General features: G+C 40.9%; 1 protein-coding gene across 1 annotated transcript in view; it reads right to left on the bottom strand.

Moving 5' to 3' along the window:
* The window catches only part of gfra2b (GDNF family receptor alpha 2b), a 132,656-nt gene that overhangs the window by 69,828 nt on the left and 39,943 nt on the right, over positions 1 to 22,885 (bottom strand). Inside the window, exon 3 of the mRNA XM_038734671.1 lies at positions 12,078 to 12,155. Within this exon, the coding sequence (XP_038590599.1) occupies positions 12,078 to 12,155 (78 nt within the window). The remainder of the gene's footprint in view (positions 1 to 12,077; positions 12,156 to 22,885) is intronic.

Genomic DNA, 22,885 nt, shown 5'->3' with positions numbered 1-22,885 from the left:
GCATTCAACGTGGAAAATGTAGGATTGATTTAAGTTTTTAACTCACTGTTAATCCCCAAAGAACCCAAAGTCTATTCTCACACAAAATTAGCAAGATTGAAAGAAATGTTTTCATTTAATTGGGACTTTGAAAAAAAAGAATTCAGCAGCAAAATGTGCTTTTCACAAACCCTCAAGTTAAAAAAATACATGAAGCTAGGAAAACCTAAATGTTATGGTGAAAATGCGCATGTGCTCACTGCTGAGAATTATCAGGTGGCAGTCAAAATAGTTTTACTTTGAGAAGTTGAAATGGCATTAAAAAGGTCCTGGGAGATACAGTTTTTCTCTGGGTCTGTACGCCCATGAGTACACAAACTCTAAAATCTATTCACAGCCGATGGAAATGACTTGCATAATTATGAATCTCTAATCACCTGAAACTTCTTTCAATCACCAATCAACCCTTATCCATCTGTTATCCATGGGGCCATGGCAGAGGGGTATCAGTAGCAGTATTTGAGTTTGGGTTAAATTCTTTATTGGTTCTTTGGTGACGAAGGAATGCAGTACAAAAGCTGTACCGTAATCAGCGTCGGACTTGGTCTAGTCTAGGTGCTTACTGTAGGTCTTACATGTCAAAGACACACTGTACACAAGAATAAAATGAATGAAGTTTCGGAGCAAAGTCTTTTTTTCCCTTTTTTTTTTTTTTTTTTTTAAACAGTATTTCAACAGGGCATCTCACAAAAGTGTAAAAAGTGCAGGTGCAGAGTGCAGCATGGTTTGTTATCTGTTAAATGCAACAAAGGCAGCAGGCTGGATTCAAACCTGGGCCGCTGCAAGAAGGATTCAGCCTTCGTACATATGCTCTCTGCCAACTGAGCAAACAGACTGCCTGAAATATTTGCTTTTGTTGTCCATTCATCCATCTTCAACCACTTATCTGGAATCGGGTCGCGGGGGCAGCAGCTTAAAACCTCCCTTTCCCGAGCCACATTAACCAGCTCTGACTGGGGGATCCTGAGTTGTTCCCAGTCCAATGCGGAGATATAATCTCTCCACCTAGTCCTGGGTTCTTCCCCCGAGGCCTCCTCCCAGCTGGAACACCCCTGGGGCATCCTTACCCCATGCCCAAACCACCTCAACTGGTTCCTTTCGACGCAAAGGAGCAGCAGCTCTACCCCGAGTTTCTCACGGATGACTACCCTCCTGAGAAAAACCCTTTTGGGCTGCTTGTAGTCCAGTTCTTTCGGTCATGCCCCACCCTTCATGACCGTTAAATTGAGAGTTTTTCCTTCCGGCTCAGCTCTCTTTTTGTAACAACAGTGCTGTAAAGTGAATGCAATGCTATTTTCTTTTATTACATTTTTTTAATGTTTAGTGAGTGTTAGAGTAATTTTGGCCAGTGAGCTTCAGTTAGGCCTGCGTGAACTGTTTGAAAATATAACTTCTGAATGGACAAAGAACGACTGTAACGGAGCTGAAGTCATTTGTCTTTTTTTGTTCAACGTTGAAGACCTGAAAGGTTTTGAGGTGTCGGTTCAAATAGTTGGTAGTCCAAATACAGTCACTCACAGAAGTTGACACAGCAGTTGAAATAAAAGTCCAGATATTTGAATCTTCAGTTTAAGTCCGAGCACTGGAGGAAGTTGTGTCAAGCGTCACTTTGAGCCCTGAGCTGAAACCATCTAAGTGTACAGGATGAACTGAGCTGCCAGTGGAAGTCTTGAGAGTTAAGTGTATGAACTAAATTATGTACGCTGTGTCATTTAAGTATAAGAAATAAAAGGAAGTGATGTGTCAGTTGAATACAGTAATAACTGATAGGAGTGAAATACAGATGAAAGCAGTGGACCTGTCAGCTGATGTGTGGGCGCTGAAAACAAATTAACTGTCAGTCGAAGAATAAGAGAAAAGTAGCTATGAGGAGAAAACAGTGGGGCTGTCGACGGAATAAGAGATGAAAGCAGGTGAAATATCAGCAGACATGTAAGAGGGGAAATCAGTTTGAATTTCAGTTGAAGGGCCGTATTTTAATCACTAAGGTGCAACGGTGGAATATAGCTCAGAAGATTTGGTGCCGGTTACTAAACTCCCAGCTGAGCCAATCGCAAGTGCTTCTCCAGGAAATCATGTTGTTGCACACAGCACCGCAAATCTGTAGCCGGACGCAGATGGTGGGGGGCTTTTACATGACTAGTGTAATGATGATAGAACAAATAATAAAAAACTACTTTAGTGAGGCTGTTTATGACCGCATCCATTCTAATTAGGGATGCACCGAAATGAAAATTCTTGGCCGAAGCCGAAGTTGAATATAATGAAAAAATTTGCAGTACATTTCCATTTATTTTCTCTTTTTTTACCATTGCATAAATTAAATAGTCAAAATGTGCTTGTTACTCATGTGTACTCACTTTTAATGGCCTAATTTTGAAAACTGGACGTTGTCACATGTGTTTCCTCCTCGCGCTAAATTCATCCAGTCCGACCCAGTTTGATAAATAATATTGAATGTGGTTCTTGTCTTCACAGCCTCTCTTCAGGCAGGACTCTCATACTGCAGCACTTGTCTTTGTAAAGAGACAAACTGACAGGATAAAGTCTCTAACCTGCCTGTCAGCTCGCACTGGGCCGTTTCACTTACCGTAAAGTCTAGAATACGTGTATTCCAAATTTAGGTGTGGCTACAGATGGAGTGGATGTGCTAGGAGACAATTCAGCAGAACAGCGTCTGCAAACGGCCAATTTTTGCGTCTTTCTAGGACACATTGTGCATATTTACATACTTTAAAAGCTACACAGTGATGTTTGCTGAACAAACTTTTTAAACATTAGAAAGGAGCTTGAGTGGGTTAGTTGACAGCTCAGAGTGCTGGAGGTGTCTTGACAAAGGGGGCACTTTAGTTTGGGGAAAAATAATGAGTCTAGATATCCCCTTCTCCCCCAGCCTAGTCTGAATATTTTGTGTGACCACTCTGCATTGAGTGACTTGACCTCACCGCTCGCAGACTGGACCCGGACTGCCTTTATGTTAGGACAGAAAGCTTCCTCTGCACTGGCACCATCGTTGTGGCACACTTCTCTCGGCTGCCCTGGATCAACGATCGTATAAGCTGCTTGATAATATAAGATACTGCTCCACCTTGAGTGTTTCATCGTGCTTTCAGCTCATAAAAAACAAAAATCATATCGAGGGCAAGAAAAGAATTTCCTGTATCACTGTTATGTTATATCGTGAGTATGAATGTGTATAAATTTATGCATATACTTTATATATGTATGTATGTGTGTGTGGATATGTATATTTACACTTATTCTTTGTTTGTGGTCATGTTTGTATTCATTACTTTATATTTTATTTAATTGTTCCCTTCTTCACTACTTGATATCGTTCCATGAGAATGAAATATTTGCATACTTTTGTTCATCGTGAAAGCAATAAAGGGAAAGGAGGCTGTGATGAACAGGATCGATGAGCTCCGGTAATCTGGTGTCTCCGTCACAAACAGGCACATCCTGAGTTATAACAGACCAGTCAGGTGTGTGTACAGGTGTGTGCGGTTCATTTACAGTTGATTTAATGAAGGTAAACACAGCGGACAGCCGTAAGTAATGACTCTGAAACAGCACTTCTCCAGTCAGAGGCTTTATGTGTCCTTCAGGCGGCAGCAGGGATTTAATGAACTGAAGCTTTCCATACAGTGTAAAGCAGCTGTGGTCAACAGATACTACATTTATTTAAACACATCTTCCGGCTGTTTCATTAAAATCAGTTTATTTACATTGCTCCACATGATTAGTTTGCTCTTGTTAAAGTGGCATCAGATTGACGTTGCACGAGAAAAATCTTTTCGACCAAAATACCAACAACTCGCTTTGCCTCATTTGAACAAAACTCCCACCTGTTTGTTCCTCTCCTGTGCACTGAAATACTGCACAGACTGGAAGCAAATTTCAAGGTCAGAGAGCTGCTTGTGCTGGTTTGTGCTGGTGCCAGGTGAATTCACTGTAATGTTTCTGCACACTATAGCATGATTGGACAGATTTTGGGTCCGATTTGCCCTCCCATTCCTGAGCCGAGGCTGGTCAGAACCGATTATCAGCCCAAATGATCCTGTAGTGCGAGTGTTTACAGACGATCTGTAGGTCGCCTCCGATTTCAAAACGTAAATATAAAACGATGTTTGATATTCTCAGCCTCGAGTTCATCCACAGTTTGATTCTCGTCTTTTGTTTTTCCGTGCAAAAAAAACAGCACACACAAGGTCAACCAGCTGACGACGACAGTTTGTTTCGGTCTGAAGTCACGTTTGATCACGCTAGTTTCTGTGGTCTCCCATGTTTTTAAAGTAGGTTAAGATCTGAAAACCCTCTATAGAGCACCAGACATAGGCAGTTGGTATGTAAGCACTGTGAAGATGTTTAGCGCTGTAAGCTAAAGTGTACATACACACACAGTAGAACATGCTTCATTTCATTGAGACTTTGAAAAAGTGAGCAGCAGCAAGATTCTGTTTCTCTGAAGTGTCTCTGTGACACACTGTGAAAAACCACGCAGCTGCAAACACAGAACTTCATGTCGAATCTACAGTCGAGCTGTGTCAGGAGGAAACGTCTCACTGTTCACTCCCCTGTGGACTGATCATCTATTCTCTGCTTTTACAGCCTCGTCTCACGTTTCCTCTCCTTGTTTTGTCTTCTCCTCTCTCCTCAGCTCCTCTCCTGTCCTTCCCTCCTGTGCCCTTTGTCTCCTCTTCTTTCTTCTGCTCTCCTTAAATTGCATGATTAAAGAGGGGACAGTGAAAGCCAGCTGAAGCCTGAGTGCACTTCTGGAGCGTCCTGTGACGTCTGAACAGTCGCAGCAGGCTCTCTCAGTGCAGAAAGGGACAGCTGATTGAAACAAGATAGTCAGACAGACAAAGCCTCTGCACGGAGGCTGAAAACACACAGAGGAATCTCGTGGATGCAGATTTGACAGAGCTTTAAAATTATGAAGACTGAGATGAGAAATGAGGGAGAAGAGCCATTTATTTATAACCCGGTCATCAACTGTGAAGTGATTGTGTCTGATTAAGAACTGTGCAATCCAAGTGCTGGAGGACACAAACAACATGCTAATGATGTTAGCTTGTGGTGTTTTTCCTTACTGAAAATACCACGAGGTAGGTAGGAACCATTTTTGATTGTACATTAGGTTTTACAGCCAACACAGAGTACGTTTTTTAAAAAGCAAAGCAGCGTCTGTACGTGATCTGGAAATTGGACTCATATGACATAAACAAAATTATTTAATGTTAATCAAAGCCTTTTAACTTTTAATATGTAAATGGTTACGGACACCTAGGGTCGAAAGACAAAAACAGATATGGATTATGTTATTGGATTATTGGGAAAGAGCCGACACAACTGACCCTTTGGAAAGCCACGCCCCCTTTGTTACTGTTGCTAAGTCCGACAAACTGTCGTACCTGTGGGACTTTTATCACGGCGCTGCCACTGTCTGTTACTGCGCTCCCTGGAGAAATATTGTCTAATTTTTGGAAAAAGCAATCTCAGAAAGAAGCAGACTGTTTTGCAGTTGCATTGTGCTTTTAAAGGTTGAATTCATTCTGTCAAACTGACGTGAAAAAAATTAAGACAGAAGCTAAAGCCTACCGATCCCAGTGTAAAAGTGAACCACTGTATTATTATAACTATTGAGAAAGACGACATTAAGGATCAACACAGTTCCTGTACAGCTGGCTTCTATTCACTATCACAGTCATTAAAAAGCAGAACAGTAGGGCTTCATAATGTCACATTCAGCAGGAAGTTAGCTAGCGTTAGCTAACTAACATCACATTGGGAACAATCCACAGCCGACATTTATCTGGATTTGGTTTTGGGTTTTGGAAAGAGAATAAATTGTATTTTTCCTTTCAACCTCTCTGGGTAGCGACTGTAATTATTACAAGTGCCCCAAGAACAGTACAGAAAAATACAGCCATAAAAAGCTAGAAAAAGACTATTTTTGCATTAGAGTCAAAGGAGCGCAGCCATGAAAGTGTCGGACCTCAATTAGAGAGAGTACTATACTGCGCTGTGATTGGCCAGCTGCGTATTCTGGGCGTGGCTTAGCAAAGGTTAAAAATAGGGTATATATAAATCACAGGTGAAACAAAAAGCTAGACAAATTGCATCTGATCCTGTACACACCTTAATGAATTTATTAAATTGCCCTCTGGAAGGCGCTATGGAGCAGCTGCAGCAACTAAGAACATTTATAAAAAGTCTCTCATACCAACTGCAATAACTTATACTGGAATCATATCTGTTACTGGCTGTACTGTGTATGTTGTGTTATTCATTGTTTGTATTGTGATTTTTAACAATGTGGTTTATTCATCAATCAGTCTGAGAAGCCAAAGACAAATTTACACATTTGAGGACAATAAAGATCCTTTATAAATTGTATGTATTCAGTATTTGTTAAATGTCCCAATCAGGCACTCAGTTGCTTAAATGATTCTAATTATCACAGCTCTGATTTGCCAACACACATTACACACTCCCTGAAACTTAAATATTCTCACTGCTGTTACTTTCTGCAAACTGTTCACTACTTTTTTGAACTCCCTTTGTCATAAACACACACACACACACACACACACACCCAGCTCTATATTCACAAACACTCTGTCACGCCTGGCTTTTCCCTGCAATCAATTTGCGACACTCTTGTCTGAAACATACTTTAATGTTCCAGTGCTCTTTCTTCTGCCACTGCTATTTAACACACTTCTATACTATCCTCTTATCTCTCCCTCCCTCCGCTCTCCCTCCTTCTTGTTTCCTCTTTATCTGCTTTGAGCATTCAGAGGCTCTCTGGCTGTGGATCTTCACATCATGCTTTCAGATTCCAGTAGACAGGTGATTTGAGAGACACGGACACGCTGCAAAACGGCTTTACCAGACAGCAGTGCACCACCGGCTGCTGGAAACCACCGTGCACGATAACAGAATCCTGCACATGTATGAGCATATGTGTGGAGATTGATGTCATGTTTTCCAGCGGTGTTGTAGGTCAGACATTTGAAATAAATGAAACGTTACACACCACCTGCACCGTTGCACTTCCTGCGTGTTGTGCGTTTGTGTGGGAGAGAGAAAAATAGGGAGATCGAGGGAAAGAGAGTGCTTTTGAAGTTGCATTGGTTGCAGCTCTCCTGCTTTCACCATGTTTGTACTTGTGTTAATCTGAGAGAGCAGAACCCAATTTAAAGAGCTGCGAGTCTATTTCACAGCTGTTTGACCACACACACACACACACCCAGAGAAAGTGTAAATGACGATGTATTGCTCGGGGCTTCTGACATTTAAACACTCCTCAGAAACGTGTGTGAAGCGGACACAGTCAGAGAAAGAGAGAGTGTGTGTTCTGCAGCAGGTCTAATGTAGTATGACCAATCGCTGCGGTGCTGATGGACTGATGGAAAGTGGGGACATGTTTAGATTTTGTTGATTTGGTAATGTTTGCATTTTGTGCTTCTGCTGTGATTAAGTAGGCTACGTAGTTAAATTGTTTCTTTTTGCGTTTGTTTTAACCGTGTTTATTGTTTTATGATTGGCAGGGTGCAAATTATACAGTGACAAGTTGGGGGGGGGCAACTTTTTCACTAAAAAGAATACAGATTTATATTCTTCCTAGTAATCTCCCCCAACACATCCCGGAGACTATCACTCACTGCTGCTGCAACCTTGATAAGTGTGTGTCAGTCGTGAAATGACAGTGATCATGAAATGACAGAGTGGGCTCTCAGCTAGCTGACATCAGATAGCTCATTTTAAGGACTAGAATGGCTGCGATTAGCTCCGGCAATGCGTAACGTGCCATAACTGGTGTCAGTGGACTTAAATGCTTAAAAAATAGCAACGTCTCACGCTCAGGTATAATACACAGGTGAGCTGATGTTCACCTTTTGTACTGAAGGGAAACCAATGATGACTACAAATTATTCAATCAACACATTCTCACTCCCGACTTGTGACATACTGACGCTTGGTCAAGGCCCTTTGCCGTCGCCTTTTAACGACCTGGGTACCCCTTTTACGTCATTTACTGACGTTTAGGGCTCTGCGGTCAAGTTAGCAATGCTTAGCAACAACAAATATACAACTTCTGCTAAAGTTAGCAAAAATAAATATGCAACGTCGGGTTAGACTTTCAAAATAAAAGGCAAAACATCGCCATTTTGAAACGGCGCATTATTAAAGTTGTGAAACGTTGCAGTTTGGTTGGGTTTAGGCAACAAAAGTACTTGGTTAAGGTTAGGAAAAGATCATGGTTTGGGTTAAAATAACTACGTACGTCAGTTAATACGCAAGTTAACTAACGTGATTTGCCTAAATAAAAATATTTAATGTTGACTTTTTGGTTCCCACAGGACTCCACAAGAATCCTGGTCTCCTGGTTCAAAGTTGGGGTTCTGGCCCTCCATCCACTCCTTACTCAGTCTTTAAATATCATATACCTACCATGGGCTTCCTCCAATATGTTGAACTGTGACGGTAACAACTGACGACTATGGCTCTCGACCATGCGTCCATATGTGACAACTTGAATAGGAGTGAGAACAGGTTGCTTCAATATATATTTCTCTTAGAGATGAGTCCCCAGAGACGCCCCACTAGTACAGAGACTCCTTTCACTTTAGCCATGAAGGGGAAGATGAGCGAGGAGGAAGAGGATGAAGGTCACTGAGTGCTGACAAGATCTGTGGTGAAGGAACCAGAACCGAGATCAAAAAGTAGAATTAGAATAGATAAAATTGGAACAATACCCAACCCTACTTACAAGTAACACATTATTAAGGAAAATGGCACTTTCCAAATTAACGTTTGTCTAAAAAAGAATAAAATAAGTGCTGTTTGAATGGCTGATATTAATAGACCAAAGCTCCATTGGAACTGGATTTATGTCTCCAGGGAAGGTGGCATTTGTTTAACTCTGCTTTTAATTCTGTCCAGAACGACGTCCTTGTATTTTAAAGTGGATCTCTGAGCTGCTTGTTCTTCTACTTTATTTTTATCAATTCAGCGTGAAATTTGACTTTTGTGTGAAAATGGAAAATGCTAAAATGATAGCGAACGCCTGCCTATATGCCAATCTGGGAGCCAAAATGACCACAGAAAAAGCCATCAGGAGAGTAAAAGCTCATCAGATGGTCTGTTGTAATGTCAGCTTCAAGTAGGTGCTGCTGTCTCTTTTTACAGTTTATACAGTTATATACACTATATTTGTGTTTACATTTAGTCAAAATTACTCCAGTAATATCGTGCTGAATTAGCTGTTCGCAGCTTTTGTTAGCAGTGGATGGATGGATGTACAGACATTCATCACTGGATTACTGTGATATTGAAGAAAACTACTAAACAAGACGTGGAAGTCACACTGAATGCGTTTCATATCTGTGAATTCAGAGCTGACAGATCTGATTTGTCTTTGTCCTGCTGAATGTCCATGTCGATTACAAACGATATCCTGTCACTTCACCAGGGCTAAAATGCCGTCCTGGACAAAGAGTAAAAGTGAAGGAGGAGCACAGTGAAGATTTCATTCCCCACCTCCCCCTGTAACGTTCATCCATTCTGAATCAGGCTTAACTTAATTAAAATCACACTGACAGAACTGATCTATTTCTCCATATTCCCATTACTGCTTTATATTTGGTTGATGTTCAAATCTAGTAACTTTTTTAAGAGAATATTAACTGTAAAATGAAATATATGGCATATTCCCTGAGGTCTTCCACAGCAAGTCTTTTGAAACTTTAAAACTGTGCTCAAAACTCATCTTTTTAAACTAGCATACTCACTGTAATAATGTACAACACCGATTCTTATTTTGATTGTTGTTTTAAAAAAATTTTTTTTCCCCTTTCGTTTGTTGCAATTTTCATGATGCTATGTACTTTTGCTTCTTGTTGTAAGGTGACCTTGAGTGCCATGAAAGGCGCCATCAAATAAAATGTATTATTATTATTATTATTATTATTATTATTATTATTATTTATTTTATACGGTGGATTTTGGCAGTTGGACAGACAGAAGACACTGTTGAGAGAGATTTTATTGAGGACGTCAAACTGAAACTGGAAAGGTGAGCAGGACAAAAATAGGATCTAGAAAAGACAAGGAGACGTGTCGTCCCACCCACATTCACCCTTGCCATTATCGATTGAGAGCTTGAAAGATCTGACAACGGTATTTAATGCATGATTTGTTTGTTTTTGTTTTAAAACAAACAAATAAACAATCCCTTAAATCAGCTTCGTAAAGAATTGTGCCCCTGATAGGACTGAGAATGACATTTCACAGTTGAAAAATAAACATTTGGAAAGTGCAGTACCATCAGCCAAATAAAGGTCTTGTGACTTTGTGAGTTTGACTCGAGTCCAGGTCTCAAGTCTACAGCTCAATGAGCAGAAAACATTTTAAACTTGTGAAAAACAGATAGAACGGTAAAATCAAAGCAGCAGAGGCAGAAATATTCTGACTCTAAACATTTCCCACAATGAAACTCTATGGGGTTTTCACAAAGTGCAGAGGCAGGTAAACTAGGAGGTTGGACCCAGACGAGCACGACACCGTTCTTGTAATTTATTAAACAAAAAGGACAACTAAACAGGCTTATATTAAAGAATGGCTGGCAAAATCCAAAGTAAGGTTGCTGTCCATCAACACGTAACAAAAATCCAGAGTAATCCAAACAAGGGCGTCATTTTGTGTTGAGGACATTTAAGGGCTGATGAGAACAAGACAAAATATATTTTAAAACTTTTTAGAATAAATATTAAATGAAATCTACCATTGGGGGGTCTGGGGGTCCTCCCCCTGAAGATACTGAGCATTAAACACTTAATTTCCTGCATTCTGGAGACATTTTCTGCATCAATTTATGGTGTGAATGTCTTTATTTATATAAAAGGGAAACACAAAATTAAGGTGGCAGGTGACAATTCAAAATATAAAAATATACTGGAATATAATGCAGTAATCAGCAGCTTTTTTTGTAGCTTAGGCAACTTGTTTTTTCTATATCAACTTCTATATCTATTTTTTTCTACATCTACATTGCAATGCAATTCTTATTGAATTCTTGTTGTGCAAATAAACCTTTTTTACAAATGCTTTTAAAAAAGTGATAGGGACATGTCCCCAGCGTGAATGACACCTATGAATCCAAACAAGCAAAGAAATCCACACAGAACTGAACACAGGGGCAAACAAGCAGGGAGGGAGTGAACAGGTGAAACACATCAGGGTACTCAGGAAGACAAAGAGAGGAAAGACAGAGACGGATAGCATCAGAGTAAAACAGGAAGTAAAGCATGCACCATCACACAACGATGGCAAGGAAGGTAACAGAGAACACAGCCATGACTTAACAGAACCAAGGCAGGATCAAGAACACAGAATCAGGAAAAAGTACACTAACAACAAAACTTAAAACCCACAACCATGACAAGGGTCACTAGAACCTCCACGCCTCTTATCACAGGCTTTCAGTTAAATGACTGAGTAGGACTCACTACGGCTGGTACACTGACCTTTACGTGTATAATTGGTGGAGACTGGTGAGTCTGATAGCGATGTGTACGGCAGGCTACGTGATCAGCTAAAACCAGTCAATAATATGGACCGGGACCAGAAATAAATACTGAAAAATAAACAAGGGTTATCTCTCTGCCCTTTAAATAATGAGAAATGAATGTTGTGGCACAGAAGAATTTTGGAAGGAAAATAGGTTTTCAGGAAAGGGCCGCTTCAGTGCGAGTCTCTCTCTCTCTCTCTCTCTCTCACACACACTCACTCACGAGTTGTAATTACAAAGACACGCATTCATTCACACATTCACAGATGGAGCGAGCGGGCCGAGCGGCGGGGAGAGCTGCTCAGTTCATCTTAATCAGCGGGGGAGCCGCACAGATTAGTATTCTTCCTGGTAATCCCCCCCCAACACATCCCGGAGACTATCACTCACTGCTGCTGCAACCTTGATAAGTGTGTGTCAGTCTGTTGTGCGGGGCGTGAAAACACACGCACAGCTGTACCTGAGATGATGGAGGCATGTCGGAATTCCTCTGAGAAATGGATCGGCTCGTAGGGAGACGTCTCGTAAAACTCCTCTCCTGAAAGACAACAGAAATCAGAAAAATGTTAGCTCGTGCGCACACACACAAACACACACACACCTGAACATCTGGCTGTTCCCGGAAAAAAAAGCTGTTGTGTGAAAAAGCTTACAGCAGCATGAACAGATTTTATTTCAGTGGGTTTTTTAGAGTGTGTGGAGAATCGTCATTTTCTCATTTTATTAAAAAAAAAAACAAGACTATAGCCCCTGACATCTAAAAATCAGATGTATTATGGCAAAGTCATGCTCTATAATTTTGAATAAAGTGCAGCTAAATAAATTTTAAATTTGGTTATTTCCAAAAGTAAAAATGAAAATGAGATAGATCAGGTCTGAAGACGCAGTAGCACAGAGGCTTTTTAAACTGTGAGGCCCCTCCCCAGAGGGCCCGTGGGAGGTGAAGATGACTGGTGTAAGGGACAGGCGCGTGCAGGTGCTATAAGAACAGGAAGTTGCTAACGTGGTCAGCAGTTGGAGCTGGAGGATATTAAGGTCATCTAAAACACTTGTCGGCCCATTACTGCAATTTGAGTTAAAACTTGCTCTCCTCGGTGAGACACATCTTTGAAGTCCGTCATGAATAAACATCCATAAATCCACACACAGAAAAGAAGATTCTTCGTTCTCACTGCAGAACTTGGCCCAGTTACACCCTGATGTGTATGAGATCGGTCGCCACACGTGTTGGAGACGTTTCCTCCAGACGGCGGTTTCAAAGAACGAACCTTTGAATGCACCAGCAGCGGCACGTCTCTCACTCTGCGGCATTCAGACTCTGATTTGTTGTGAACAGCCCAGGTCAATCTGATCTTTTGGATTTGGGCCACTTTCATAATATAGTCCAAATCAGCGCCATTGCCATATGCATGCTACTTGTCCCCTAGTTGCTCCAGAGGCGTGCGACCTCTGACATATATAGCAGTTGTAGTTTGCTTTGGATAAAAGTGTCAGCTAAATGAATAAATGTAAAATCATGTATTGCGTATACATATTTTGCAAACATGTCATTTGTAATATGGTTATAACAGTTAGTTTTCTGTCCATGTAGAGTGAACTAGATGTCTTGTTGTTTATATGCTCTGATAACGTTAATCCAACACATCTTTGTAGTAGCGTCCATGTTGATTCCACAGTCAGACTTAAGAGCACATGAACACACACTGAAGTCGGAAGAACGACCTCACAGCTCGGTGAATGGGACCATCCGAGGAGCATGTGAATGCACTGTGAGCCACTGGTTGCAATTCACAACTCTCACCACTAGATGCCACTAAAACTTACACACAGAAACTTTAATATAATTGATTAAACTTTACTGAACTGAAGGTGTGAGCCACTGTTAGAGAAAGCCGACGCACTGTCTAAAGAGATCACATTTATTCACTAATAACCACAAATCAAAGTTCTGTATTCTTCTTTATGTCGCATGTACACTTTATTTCTCTATTTGTATTAAAGACTTAAGGAGGAATAAAAGATTCTGATTATTCATACACCACATTTGTCCATTGGGGCTACTGTAGAAACATGGCGGCGCAACATGGCAATGTCCATGTAAGAGGCCCCGCGGTGTATGTAGATAGAAATGTCTCATTCTAAGGTAAAAAAAAACATAACTGTTCATTATGTAAGGTCTTTACACACCACTGAAAATATAGTTATGAATATTATATTGCATTTCTGTCAATAGATCCAGCGAAATATTACACACTGAACCTTTAATATATTTAAGTACAATTTTGAGTTACTTTATTCTTCTACTCAATAAACAAAATCTTTTTTTTTTGTTTTACCAACACAAAATCCTGTAACATCAGATTTCTCTTTTCACATCTATATTGTGCAGTTACAAGAGCAGAAAAGTCATTTGACGTGACAATGTGTTGCGTCAGCCCAAAAAAATAAAAAGACACCAGAAAGGTGTCACCATCCGACAGTTTTAATCACGTCGAGACAGTGATTTCAAAGGTTTCCAGCGCGGTCATTCAGAAGGTAATTTGTCTTTTAAACATCAGCCACTAGGAGCCAAGGCCTGCCTGAGACCCGGCTGTCACCATTCCTCATGTTTTCAAAGCTTCACCCACTAAAACTTTCTGTTTGACTGCCAGAAAACATTGTGTACTCTCTTCTGTAATGCATCAAGGACGACAAACAAAAGCGCTGCGACTGTAAATCACAAATAGAGACAGAACTAAGAGCAGCGAGTGAAACAGTCACAAGAATTAAATGAGCTCAATTTGGCTGATTCTGGAGACATCACTCATCACTTAATATGAGCTGTCTTATGTTGTGTTTCTGTCTGGACTGGGCCTTTTCTTCAAATCATGTTGTTCTGTATAAATACGTTGCGATGGCGACAGTTCTTTTGTTTTGTTTTTTTGTGATTATCATGTTGCTATCAGATGATTATAGCTCACAGTAGTGCGATCTGTTTCGGGGGGTGCAACAGTAAAGTGACTTATAAGTTCCTGTGAATTTGAGCTGCAGGGAGGCGAAGAGAGTTAATTAGCACCTTTCAGCAACGAGGGCAATTCAAAGTTCTTCACATGTGACATAAAAATACTTTGACAGAAGAAACACGAGGGACTATATAAACACATATAAACAGCATTATTTAAAAAGAAAATAAAGTAGGAGATAAAAGTAATCTAAAATGTTATAAAACCGATGAACAGGACAATGAATGAATGAATTGTCCCAACTGTTAAAGGCTGTGTCAGACAGAAACAGTTTTCAGCCTCGACTGAAGGTTGTTCGAGATATGTGGTTATCATCATGTGCACATGGACACATAAAGACCTCCACACTAAAATAATACTCTACCCATTATTTCAATTCATAGAAAAAGTAAATTGCTGATATGAATAAACTTCTGCAGCTACAGCATTTTATAAACCGTAAAACTTCAATTAACAGCAGAGTCCCAAATAGCCGCCCTGTTTACTGGCCTGGTGTGGGAACACATTTTAACAAATAAATGCTGGTCTCCATTAAACGCCTGGTCTGGTTTTTGAATAACTTCTTTGGATGTAAAAAACCTCTTAAACCCAGCGGGGTCGCCCGCTTTAGCTGCTTCTAAGCTGCTTAAATCGTTAATACAAATGTTAATGTGTAAAATTATGATCAGTATGAACACGCTACACATCGTTAGATCGGTTAGATTCTCCACAATTCAATCGTTCGGTTCATTTAACGGAAACAGTTCGAATATGTCCGTTCCGTGATTATTTATATTCCTTCAGTCTGCCTGTATCAAAACAGCTTTTCATAAAAATGTATCCAAGTTGTGAATCCTGTCATGTGAATCCATCGCTCTCTGTCTGCTAACGTCTGCCACAGTCTCATCCCGCATCGGGTATGTTTGTTTTTGTTCCGTTGTTGCCTACAAAATAAAAGTGCATAAGCCGTCTGTAGGAGCCTAGATCAAACAAATGAGTGTGATTTGATATTATTTGATATAATATTTCTTAAACAATTCAATGACTTTATCAAATAAAAGCCCGGGCAATTAATCCAAGTTTTACGGTATACAGACACACACACACACACACACACACACACACACGTCCTCTTACCTAATGACAAAATAGGCCGATGGTCAAGCGTCCCAAAATGACGTATATGACCATTGGAAAGCACGACAACATGTAAGACCATTCCCAAAAACATGTTTGAGCATTGGCAGGTACCAGTCCAGCGACAGGCATAACGGACCTTATGTATGTATGCTAGGCAAGTCACGTGACCTACTGTATGTCACAACGTTGTAAAAAAGGTCACAGTTTGGTTAGGTTTAGGCAACAAGCGATACAAAATGTTATTTAACTTAAAACACGTCACCTTTGATTTTCTTTCACTCTTTCGAACTTCAGTCTCCTGAGTGAAAGTGCTGAGTTTACTTGACTCATCCATCCACCCCACCGCCTCCTCACATGGACTTTATCGCTCTTTATACTATGTCAGCTGACTTCTTCTGCCCCTAGAGGTCGCGGCCTAGCAATAAACCTAAATATGGGTCGTAAGAAGCTGCTGCATAATCCACCTGTACGGCTTTTCTTCTGGTGAGGACGGGCAGCTCAGTCTATATGGCGTCACACTGTATTTTGCTCCATCACGTTGCTGTTGTGCTGCAGTGAGAAGACAACAAGATGAAATGGCTGAATGTCACTTCAGGACAACACTGTGACAGAAGGAGACAGCAGGGAGCTTATCATGAACTTCACTCTCTTTCTACTGCAGGGACATTAACAATAAACCAGCACAGAGTCTTCCAGAGGCTGCTCCTCTCTCCTTTCTGAAGGAGTGTAATGTTACATTCATGGCCCGGCTCTGTCCAACAGAAGCAGCGGTAGAATTAGTCCGGCACATAACCTCCAGTAAAACACCAAAGTATCTCTTTCACCCTTTGTTTTTTTTGTACAAATTAATTAAAGGTTCAGTGTGTAATATTTCTGAGGATCTATTGACAAAAATCCAATGTAAGCTCCATAACTATGTTTTCAGTGGTGAATAAAACCTTACATAACGAACCGTTATGCTTTTATTACCTTAGAATGAGCCAGTTTTATCTACATAACCGCGGGCACCCCCTGCTGTGGAGGTCGCAGTATTTTGTCGTCATGTTTCTACCATAGCTGTCAACGAACAAACAGTGCTACAGAGCGCATTTCGTCATCACGGCGTTCTTCTTGTTGTTGTGTAATTCCGGTAGTGTAGACGCCCGTCACTCCATTGAATACGTACAAAGAAGAAAAAGCGGGAATAATAATAATAATGATAGTAAAATACAGTCTCCGAGTAGTCTTCTGGTTTATTAGAAGCAATAGGAGAAGTGACATTTGGACAACTGAAGGAGCACACGTGTTGTTTAGCACCAGAGCCGACAGCCAGACGGAGTCGGGACAGACAGCTGAAGGCAGAAATCACGGATTTTGAGGATTTTCCCATGATGGAAGGCTATAACGTTAATGTGGGACAGATGTTTTCAAAGCGGTGCTGAAGTTGTCGGTTTTCTGCTGGACAGGTAACTTTTTTTGTCAGACTTTAGCGATGCAAATGCCAACTGTTGTTTGACAGCTTTAGCTAGAAGCTGACCATAATCACAGAGAGCCGTGTTTCCCCTGTCAGTGGTGTGAAATATGGATTCATTTCACGGTGCCTACTTATTCTCCAGCCTGTGTGTTGGCTTTGCTGGTTACGGTTACGTTAGTGAGACAATCAGCTGATCAGTAACGTTAATTGGCAATAAAACCATAATGTTAGCTTAGAGCATGGAAGCATCAGCCAGCTAAACTTTTACTGACTGGTAGAACATTTTTTATTGTTAGCTGGATTGGTTTATTCTCCAGCACTGTGCTTTGGCTTGTGGTGTTATGTTAGTTGGATTAATTCCATGTAGTTACTCTCTCTCTCTCTCCAGCACTGTGTTTGGGCTTTGTAGTTTATGTTTGTGAGAATCAGCTGATCGCTAATTGGCAATAAAACCGCAGCTTCCAGCATCAAAGCTCAGATCAGCCAGCTAAACTTTTACTGCGCTGGTAGAAATAAATATGTAGTTGGATTGTAACTTCATGTAGTTCTTCTCCAGCCTCTGTTATGGCTTTGTTACATGGACAGAAATGTGCTGTTACCTTCCTGAGACAAACAGCTGATGAATATTATTGGTAATGAACCGATAACAGCAGGGAAGCTCAGATCAGCAGCTAAACTTCACATTTTACTGCCCTGGTGGAAAACATGTATTTATTTTTACTGCTAATGGTGGTATATAACAAGACCGTGTGCCTGTCAAGTGACCAATAATGAATACTTTCTGATTTTGCATTAAAAAAATGTTAATGATATTGCTTCCCACTGTGCACACAAATATGTAATTTGTACTTTCACATGCTAAATGCCCATTAAAACGTTGCACCGTTTTACCACAAGCTGAAATTATGGCTGTCAGTACTACTTTGTGTTTCTGTTGCATTTCAAAAAATTAAAAAAGACATTTTGGTAAGATTTGCATGCTTATCTAATTAAGCAAAGTGAGAGGAGCCTTGATCCTCACCTGACAATGCCTTTTTAAACTTCATGTATTATGTGGTTTATAATGGACTGTGGTGCAGAAACAGTGAGGCTTACATTGTCCTGGTATCTGTCAGTGGTCATACTTCATGCACTAGATGTGATAGTGTTCATTTACTTTGGTGTGTTAGTCCAGATGAGCCAACCCTCCCAAGATGTAAAATAATGAGACATCATGTAGCACTTAATTTCTTCATGTGGCTGCTGTTTATTAATGAACAAGTAACAATAATATTCAAAAAAAACATTTGGTTTTACATAATTTATATATAATTTCTTAACATATCTATCTAAAGAACCCTAATTTCTTGAATGCCAATCTCTTTTATCTCATAGATGACATTTTTGTCCCGTCTCGGGCACCGTAGCTATACTGCTCGCATGGGTAGGGGAGGGGTGGTGCAATTCGCAACCCTCACCAATAGATGTCACTAGAACTTACACACTGAACCTTTAAACAAACAAGATAAAATGTGTCAATCAGTGAGCTTTAGAGGAGCTGCTCGGGGGGGGGTTAGGTTTCCTTTGGATAGAGCCAGGCTAGCTGTTGCCCTCTGTTTCCACTCTTTATGCTAAGCTAAGCTAACCAGCTGCTGGCTCTGGCTTCATATTTACAGCACATACCTAACAGTGGTGTCAACCGGGGGATCTAACAGTTAAATGGACATTAGCATCAACATTAAGCTTGCTGAACATGTTTTGTTGTGCTTGTTTGTGTGTTGCATGTTACAGAGCATTTTAACAGCCTCTTTTAGCCTCAAAACGCACCCTTCAACATTACATTTAGCCGACACTTTTATCCAAAGCGATTTACAATTGCTATTTATTTATGTCAGAGGTCGCACACATCTGGAGCAACTAGGGGTTAAGTGTCTTGCTCAGGGACACATTGGTGGGTGTGTCACAGTGAGGAATTGAACCTGGGTTTTTCACACCAGGGGCATGCGTCTTAACCACTGCTCTATCACCACCCCAATGGGTACCATGTGTCTCTGGAAAAAGGAAAATAATGTAATCGGTGTTCGTTTGTCTTACACTCTCACATGTTGCATCTCATTGTCAAATTCTGCATTTCTATATTTATGGCTGAAAGAAAAGCTTCATGCTCTCTCCCACACAGAACACATCTCTGTATGACACATGCTTCATCTGACAACGGCGGCACATTAATAATGTGTGTGCCTTTGTTTTTATATTAAAACATGTGTTTATTACTGTTACTGTTCTGTAAAGTCTCACATGAGGAATCCAGAGGTGGAACAATATCAACGTGTTGATTTTATGTTGTTTTTGAAAGTTACATTTGTCTGTATTTCATTATTTCATGTCATTTTATAGATACTGAATGCCGCTTTATGTCTCATGTACGGGTGGAGGGTGCATGTGCATGTGGTTGTGTTGTATCGAGCTTCAATTCAACCAACTCAGACACATTAGAAACCTGATAAGTCCAATGAATTTCATCCAGAAACAGACAGTTCCCTTCAGCCGAGTGTGAGTGTGCATGTATTAATATTTTCTGTGGGGACATAAAGCTGTTGAAACACACATTCTGACTCGATTTTGGGGACGAAACGCAGGTCCCCATAGTGTAAATCCTTCCATTTTAGGGTGAAAGGTTCAGGTTAGGGGGTTGGGGTTAGCTGAGGGGGTCAGATTGCTTTGGGTAGAGGTAAGCGTTAGGCAGGTAGTTTAATGCAGGTCAATGTAATGTCCTCTGAAGTGATAGAAACTCGACTGGGTGTGTGTGTGTGTGTGTGTGTGTGTGTGTGTGTGTGTGTGTGTGTGTTGCCTTCGACGCATTACGTGCTGTTTACATCATGAGTCTTCCAGCAGCTGCTGCTCCTCATCACAGGCTGAACCTCTGAACAAAAGCAGCTTCATGATTACTTGAATGTAAAAATATTTTCTTGTTGTTTGAAATCTGCCCCGTGGCGTTGATTATATACAAACAACTTTTAATTACTCATCTGTGCGTATTTGTGCATTGAATGTATTTTCATCCTCACAAAACATGTTAACAGCGGATTTTTCCTACATTGTTCACACGTCTGCCCACCTGCACTCTCCTGTCTTCACTGTTCTTGGCATGTTGTTACACGTCTTGATTAATGATTGTCCGTCGGCAGAAAAGCATAAAACTGGCTGCAGGAAAGTGTTTTGCGTGTTCATGGCATTGACAGTTGGTGTGATCTCACCGCCCCTTTCCCCGTTCTCTTTCAGGTGTTGTCCTTTCTCTGTGGTGAGATGTTTGTGGCCCCCCAACCCCATTTCTGCCCCAGTGTCCGGCCCGGTGACAAAATCTGTCTGGCACAACATGGTATCCAGCTCCTCACACTATCTATACCAGGCTGCTGGGCAGGACGTGGTTTAAAAAATAAAAATAAAAAGTTATTTATATTTGGTGGATGGATTTGTGCAAAGTGAGAGCTCCAACGATCCTACGGGGGAATGACCTCAGTCAGCACTGTAACAATAATTAAATTTAAGTTTAGAGAATAATTCATCTAAGAACTGACTGCCAAGAATAAATAATGTGTTGCTCCATCACAGAAACAGTCTCCAGACTGCAGCTCTCACAGGCAGCAGGACGGGACGACGGGCTCGGTTGTTCCTAACATTAACGTGAGATGTGGTTGAAAGCTGCTGTTGTTGTTTCACACTAATGATTCTATTTTATGATTTCACTGTGTGCACGACAGACCTGTTTCTTTTGTAACCCCCCCATTTAATAAGCAGTGCACACATATGTAATAAATGGTTTATAGAGACTGTGATGCAATTGTAAACAGATATAGCTATACAGAAGCCTTTATTAATATGCAGTATTTGTCATTAGAACTTCTCTAAAGACATATTGTATAGAATTACAACCATTACTAGATTTTCATTTATTATCTGTTTATGGAGGAGTTACAGTTGTACATTAATAAACAAGTACAACTACATAATAGTGTGTATAGTAGTACTATATGTTGCAAAAGAAACTACTTTCCTAATTTTATTCCCATCAAGCTGCAACACAGTGCAGCAGTCTGAACACGACTCTGGAAAGTAACCATAGACATACTAAACGTGGCTTTGACGCAGCAGCCGTTGATCAAAGAGCTTGTTTTTCTTTTTACCTTTAACAGGAAATGGACTGAGGATTATGGTAGATTGCTCCCAACAGCCAACATTTCCCTTTATCCCTCAGGTAAACACTCAGCAGAGAGTAGCTTATTCACACAGCATTCAGAAGCAGCATGACATTTTCACTGGCATCTCCGGGAACTCTGTGCTCTGCCAGGATTTCCAAACTAACAACTTCTGTTCATTTGGTGTTTTGTCTTTAATCTTTGCAACACACATTATCGTGCCAGAGAACTCAGCTGCTGATTTACTACAGTCCTGTTTCAAAACTGCCCTAAATTCTCCTGCAATCATTTGCCACCCGTGAGCATTTGTCTGGCGTTTAGCAGAGATACGCCCTCCCACTGCTCGACTGGCACAGCTCCTGCCTACAGTGACAGAGTTAAGATCATCATATCCCGGGGAGCTCCAGCTAATTTACTCTTACAGAGGGAAGTAATACTTCATGAGAGACAAACAAGGTTGCTACAGACAAGTGGAGCAATAAATGAAAAGATGGACTATAGAAAATGTACTGCACTCCTGTGTTAATTCTGCCATGTTCGTCATCTCTTTAGAAAAGAAACTACTTCTCTAGAGGAATGATTTCTTATCAAGTAACCTCTAAATAAATGCAGGATATGAGTGCAGACTGCTTGTGTCTATTTTTGGCAGGCGGGGTAATGTCCATAGATTGGAGCTGAGGGCAGATGAAAGGAATACTAAAAAAAGGCGGAGGTATTGGCAAAAGTGCTGCTCTGAGTCTGCAATTACTGGCAGCAGCTACATTTGGAGGAGCTGCTTTTTGCATTGTTAACATGAGCAGACACGGCGCAGTATCCTGCTGGGAATTACATCCAGATTGGATGATTCTGCATTTTCACTGTTTACGTTCAGTGCCAGTGAAGGAAACAGTGTGACCTTGATGCAGAGATGTGGAAAGTCAGGGTGTGGAGGTTGGAGTGGTGGATGGACGTGAAGAAAGATCAGCTGTGGTTGAATCACTGAAATATGAGGTCTGGGACCGGGTTAAACCGGTCAAAACCCCTCGGCATAGCTTTTTAATGCACCGGGTACCCTTAAGCATCAAGTTAGCAATAATAAAGATGTCCGGTTAGATCTTCAAAATAAAACTAGTTTGGTCAAGTCACAAGTTACTGAGCTAGAGTCCAAGTCAAGTCTCAAGTCACTGAGCTAGAGTCCAAGTCAAGTCTCAAGTCACTGAGCTAGAGTCCAAGTCAAGTCTCAAGTCACTGAGCTAGAATCCAAGTCAAGTCTCAAGTTACTGAACTAGAGTCCAAGTCAAGTCTCAAGTCACTGAGCTAGAGTCCAAGTCAAGTCTCAAGTCACTGAGCTAGAGTCCAAGTCAAGTCTCAAGTCACTGAGCTAGAGTCAAGTGTCAAGTCACTGAGCTAGAGTCCACGTCAAGTCTCAAGTCACTGAGCTAGAGTCCAAGTCAAGTCTCAAGTTACTGAGCTAGAGTCCAAGTCAAGTCTCAAGTCACTGAGCTAGAGTCCAAGTCAAGTCTCAAGTCACTGAGCTAGA

The sequence above is a fragment of the Micropterus salmoides genome, unplaced genomic scaffold (assembly GCF_014851395.1).
Source record: "Micropterus salmoides isolate LMB-PRFRI ecotype aquatic unplaced genomic scaffold, ASM1485139v1 Ms_hic_scaffold_20, whole genome shotgun sequence".
NCBI classification, from domain to species: domain Eukaryota; kingdom Metazoa; phylum Chordata; class Actinopteri; order Centrarchiformes; family Centrarchidae; genus Micropterus; species Micropterus salmoides.
Note: the sequence above shows the minus strand (reverse complement) of the source record. Positions and strands in the feature narration are given on the sequence as shown.